General features: G+C 55.9%; 1 protein-coding gene across 1 annotated transcript; it reads right to left on the bottom strand.

Moving 5' to 3' along the window:
• Window positions 1-2,674: 2,674 nt before the first annotated feature.
• Window positions 2,675-3,409, bottom strand: CGCS363_v013288 (Uncharacterized protein; the record flags this gene model as incomplete). The annotated part of the gene is made up of 2 exons (XM_036645137.1): window positions 2,675-2,904; window positions 2,965-3,409. 2 exons carry the CDS (start codon window positions 3,407-3,409, stop codon window positions 2,675-2,677), a joined length of 675 nt encoding a protein of 224 aa, XP_036489286.1.
• Between the last annotated feature and the right edge of the window lie 2,423 nt (window positions 3,410-5,832).

Here is a 5,832-nt window from a genome sequence, read left to right as displayed (position 1 = left end):
CCGTGTGGCCAGGGCAAGATGTGTGTGTGTGTGTGTGCGTATGTGTATGCATAGGCGTGTGTGTGATGGATGCGATGTGATAATACAACACACTTCGTCTGCCGCCGCGGAACGTCCGTCTTTCAGAGTTTGTTTCTGAATGAGTGGGTTCTCCGGACCCGGTAGTGGATCGGTCACCATCCTGTTCTTGTTGGCGGTTTTCCCAGGACCTGTGCCTCACGGCGCTCGCCTTGCCTTGCCATTCGAGCTCCGGGACTGTCAGGCACGGAACGGAAGACGTCTTGGCGACTCACGGTGATATGGGGAAGAGGGATGGGGCTGGTGAGGCAAGCCGAGCTGGGGTCCGCCAACAACATACGAGGCCTTCACCCGGCCGAGCGACCGGTGTACTCTCCGATGCCAGGTTGGCGGAAAGTCCGCGCTAGAGCTGGGTCTGTGGTACTTCGGAGTAATTAACGTACCCAGGCAAAAAGACTGAGCACTGGGCAGTACCTAGTCATGAGAGAGTAAGAGACAGATAGCTTCCAAGGGGACAGTGAAGAAAATGGGCGGCACAGGGGCCAAGTTCAGATCCCGAAGATGCTGGGGGGTCCCTAGGGACTGCGGATGGAAGGAAAACAGAGTTTTGGTCCAAAACTTAGACAGCTTGTGTGGCTTCCACATGGTTATCATTTTTGGAAACCCCATCTCACTCATAGCTGACAACGTCTGACGAAAAAGTCAGAAAGAAGGGTTCTGCTCCGTGGAAAATCGGGTCGAGTCAGGATTCGACGGTCCACCGGTTCCCACCAGTTCCACAGATTGGACGTGCTGCCCTGGTTCTCATTCTAGAAGACCGAGAACTTTAAACAATGGGTAATGACAGGGGTAAAATGTGCTTGTGTGGGTTGAGAACGAGCCGTGAGGGTCTCGCTGATCATGCAGACGCCTGACAAACGGGACACACCAACAGTGACAGCTCCATCTGCGTACGGATACTGCGTATGCGTATGCATATGGCGGCACGAGAGTCCTACACACTCAAGGGAAGCTGTGGATGCTTCCCGTTTGAGGTACACGGTCAGGGCCCGGTCAGCCCGCGGTGAAGCGGTCGCCAGAACCCACCTCCCAACTCCATTGTTCCGTCATACACGGTGTAATACCAAACCTTCACGTCCACTTTGTTTAGTGAGAGTGGACATGACCGTCCGTTGTTGTCGTCGTCGTCGACGTCGGCCAGCTCCTACCGTACCGCACTCCTCTCCCTCGTCCTCGTCCCGAGACCCACGGGGCCTCCGAGTGGGGAGGCGAGTCGCGGAAAGGAAGGGCAAAGCGAGAGGACGGCACACCATCGCCCTCCCGTGGCATCGTTCCGCACTCTCAGACTCCAGAGTCCAGAGGCCCTCGAGGGTCTGGACTGCCCCCATGCACTTCGGGAGATTGTGGGCGGGTCAGCCTGGACGGGGGAAGGCACATCGTCGTTCCCCTCTGCCTCGACACGGACTCGTTTTGTCGCGTGGCTATTACCAGCCCCGTCTACTATCGTGAGCCCCCTTTGGTCGGCCACATTCCGTTGCCCACTCCTACCACCACCACCACCTTCGGTTCATGTGGTGGGCGCACACCGGAGCTGCGTCACCTGTATCGATCTGGACATCACGGCCGGCCGGGAATCCCCTCACCGCGTCAGCTCGGTGGCCTCGCGCCGCAGCCAGGCCGTAGTTCTAACATTCTCCATCTGTTTGTCACGGACCTGAGCGCAAAAGCCGACAGTAGCACGGCAGGAGCACAAAGCTCGCTCCACCACTAGATCGCGATCTCTTGGGAACCCTGAGTTGAGCATGATTCTCGAAGGCCGGAAGAACATCGCTAGCGCGGTTTGCAACACTGCGCTTGGACAGCGCTGTCTCTCGTCTGCCCAGTGCCTCTGTTCCGGCCTGAACACGAGCACCCTTCATCCGTTCCGGTCTCCACGGCCCAGGGCCCTCATCGGGCCGCTGGCTTTCGGGCATGACGTTTGGGAACAAAAGATGGGCAAAACCTTCGACCTCCCACACGCTCGGGAGTTACGGCTCCTTGGCTGCCCCAGCCAAGTCCGCAATGCATACCGCCAGCAAACACAAATAAGTCCATCCGTTGGTCAAATTGCCGCGCAGTTCCGGTAGCACTTTTGAATCGAGAGTAAAATTCTATCAGGCCAAGCCAAGTACATGTATTATACACACAAAACCGCACAGAGTTTGCGAGTCTCTTGGTTGCGGGATGACAATGCTGGATGCTGGTCTATGGTTGAGTGGATCTATAAGCCGTCAATATCAAAGTAGGGCCGATCTGGCCGTCAATCCCGAGAAAAACACGAGCGAGTGTGTCGCCCATTGATAGGTAATACATGATTAAAGGAGGAGCTGGAGGAGCACGGCATCCCAGGGCCCTTCCGACCCGCCGGGCAAGAGTGGAGGTGTGGTGACGGAGTTACGGTCCCATTTTACGGCCGGTTTATTTGCTCCGCCGTTTGCCGATCTGCCATCCCCATGATCTGAGCACTTTGACAACCTTTGGTGTTACCGCTGCAGTCAGAGGGACTCGGAGGAAAATGAAACTTTTGTGGATTGCGTACGCCAACGCAAGTTGAGTTCCCAGGCCTGCAACGACGCAAATTGGTGAGTTGTTCCGTCTCGTCTGCCAAAAGAGGGTCTCAAAGCATCAAGGGGACGAGGTGCATGAACTTACTGGCTTCTGCCCGGTTGCGCTCCTGGGCTTCTTCCACTCCCCAGCCTGCCATTTCGACAGCCTCGCTGACATCGTTGCTGCCAAGCTGCTGAGTCTCGGCCTTGGTAAGCGCCGCTCTGTACTCATGCCACCAAGTCTTGACCGACTCAGGTATGATTTGCTTGATATGGGATGTTACCCAATGCTCGAGCTGGCCTATGGTTAATGTTGTCAGTATAGCGGATCCAACACAACTGCAGTTGCTTTTTCGCTCACCAATTCTGTCTGTGCCAACAACCCGGACGAGCAAAAAGCAGAAGGGAAAGTCAAGGACGCTCAAGGCCAGATACACTCCCACCGCCGACCAACCGTACTCCTTGGAAAGTTTCTTCAGCCTCTGACTTAGTGACAGCGATTCCTGGGCGGGTTTCCCGTCCGCAGTATTCCTCTGTCTGGCGGAAAAACGAAATGTCCGGCGCGAGGCTCGGGACACGGTCTGCAAACGAGCTGCAATCCAACTCCAGCTGTTTATTTGGGCGCGACGAGTCGTGGACTGTGATGCGCCCGTCCTCGTTCCTCCAGCGCGCGAGGGCGTTGTCGTGAGCGGGCGTCTAGGCGACGTGAACTGCCTCCTCCATACTGCCTCCCAAGCATTTTGTCTTGCTGTCGGCATGGCGCGGCGCGGTATGGCCGCGACCTGCTGGAAGGCTGGTCGCATCATGGTGTTGAGTAGTGGTGATGGTGACGCCACCTGATGCTTAGCACAAGATTTGTTGCTCCTGGTATGTAGGAGGCGCGGGCGGACAGGCTCGAGTCAAGGGTGAGGGCGGTGGTCGAGACTCCGGAATATCGATGGTGAGGCGCCGAGCTCGATTGCGTTGCAGAGTTTGTGGAATTAGTGTTGGGAGCTTGTGGTGGCCTGCTGAGAGCTTGAGGTCCGAATCGCCGTAAACTCCGGAACGGGATTGATTGCGAGTACTGATGCGCAAAACCGTATTGCACCGGATGCTTCCGAAGGTTCCTCGCGGGGCTGGAGCGATGAATTCAATCTGCCCACAGGCCGGGTGATTCGGATTGATGAGTGCCCAGTGTTGGTTGAGTGGCGTGCGTCCCGTGGAAGCCACGTTTATTCGCCTCGCTTCTTTGACCGTCGATTTGGGAAAAAATTCTGTCGAGAATGGAGCTCTTCCGACGAACTCCTAGCTCCGGCGGCGTCGTGGGTACCTCTTGCTGGTGAGGATAGGACGGAATCTCACGGAACATGCCGTGTCTGCTGTGACCTCATGGCCACGTGATACGTCCATCACGGAAGAGGAAGCCGCCGATGCCGACTACATTCCTTCCATTTCATTAGGTCAGCCATCCGTACGAAAAGCTACGACACTGAAATGTAGGCGGGGTCCATCTGACCCCAGCTGTTGTCCTGGGTCGGATATTACCTCAGCCGCGAGGGGTAGCTGCTGACATAATGTGGGGTCCTGCGCAGCTGGTGCTTACACCCCTGTCCGATGTTCACCTCCCGTGTTGGTGCTCGTGCCACATACGCATACACTTTCCACCCCCACAGCAACTTTACGCCCATTACGCACCACTACGACGTCTTCGAGCTACCTGACACCAGACAACTTTCCCACCAACTAGATGCTTCATTGTTTCACACGGACCAGTCCGTCCATCAGACTTGCTGCGCCCAGCCTTTCTGCAATAGCAGTGAATCACTAATTCGCAATCAAATTATTAAGGTGTTGACAAGCGCCGCGCTTTGGTTTTGGTCTCGGATTCGCATCAATATGCGAGCACCCACTGAGTTAATGTGCCACGGCGCTGTGAGTTGGGTTTCCGTTTATTGCCCAGAGTCTGAGTCTGAGTCTGAGTCTGCGTGGAAAACTAATTTGGTCACCTATTTCCCTCAGGATCTCTCCGGTGCCCCACGATCTCCTCCGGGTTGAGGGTTTGTGTTGGAAAGACCCAGGGCCCAGGGCTACGAGCAGGGGCTCCCACTTGGGAAGCTCCTCGATGGCTTAAGCTCCGTGACACCTCGGAGCTTCACCTGGTCGGTTGCACTGCCCTCCGTCCAAAGCTTCCCATGCGTTGCTTGAAGCAGGACCTTTGTGGTCATGTAAGCTTCGGTCTACCACCATTCATCCCGTCCATTGCCACGATGTGGTATTCGGTGAGCCTGCTTAGGTGTTGATGGTATTACTCCAGGAGGCAACCCAACAGAACGACGAGGCAAACTCTGTCGAAGTCAATGCCATCACTACTGTCAACTTTCAGGTTTTGGGCCAAACTTTAGGAAACAAAATCGCGATGCAGTGTCACGGTTGTCCGGCAAACAAGAATGTCGGAGGTAGTCCGAGGATTTTCCAGGTGGACATTCGTCGGATTTAGGTCCGATCAGCATTGCCAATGGCACCCCAGCTTCTCCGTGGAGTTCAAACATGACTGTGTCATTGGGCTCCAGGTTCAAGCTCCAGCCTCTCCCTAGCTCCTACTCCAGCTACAGGCTGCAGTTCTCAGTGCCCAGATCCTCCAGCCGCCCGACCGGCCGCATTCCCGTCCTCGAGAGCCGGCCGGACGACACGACGAGTGGAGTCCTACCGGCCATGCCGGCTCAGGGTCATCTTGGCCTTCAGAAGTCTCTTATATCACCATGGCGAACTCTGTCAATTGAATCGAGTTTGGAAGGTTAAACGTTTCAGTTCAGCCTTGTTGACCGCTTCGAGTACAACCAAAGTTTGCAGGCGACAGGTGATCACGGTGATCTCTCCGCCTAGGCAGGGTAATTGGAGGATATCAATAGCGCAAACTCTCTCTCAGGGACCCTTCAACCCCGTCCAGGTCCCGGTAGAGCGCTTGCGACGACCGTGCGGGGGCCCGGCAGGCAATGGGAAGGGACTTATGACGACAAGGTTTGCGATACAAGTACGAGTGCGGTGTCGTCAGGGATGCAAAAGTCAAAATCCCACCAACGACTCCGCCGGGCTGAAAGGTTGGTATGCTCTCGTGATTTCTACATTACTCACTGCTTACTTTTCGGCCATTCGCCGCGCAGGACAACGTGTTGTTGGTTGGTAGTAAATTAAGGCCACGCCTTGCACGACTCTGGCCCTTGGCTCTGGGCCCCTCCACCGAGCTCCTCCG

The sequence above is a fragment of the Colletotrichum siamense genome (assembly GCF_013390195.1).
Source record: "Colletotrichum siamense strain Cg363 chromosome Unknown KSG_Cg363_contig09, whole genome shotgun sequence".
In the NCBI taxonomy this organism is placed as follows: Eukaryota; Fungi; Ascomycota; class Sordariomycetes; order Glomerellales; family Glomerellaceae; genus Colletotrichum; species Colletotrichum siamense.
The sequence above is the reverse complement of the archived record's forward strand: the minus strand, read 5'-3'. Positions and strand labels throughout refer to the sequence as shown.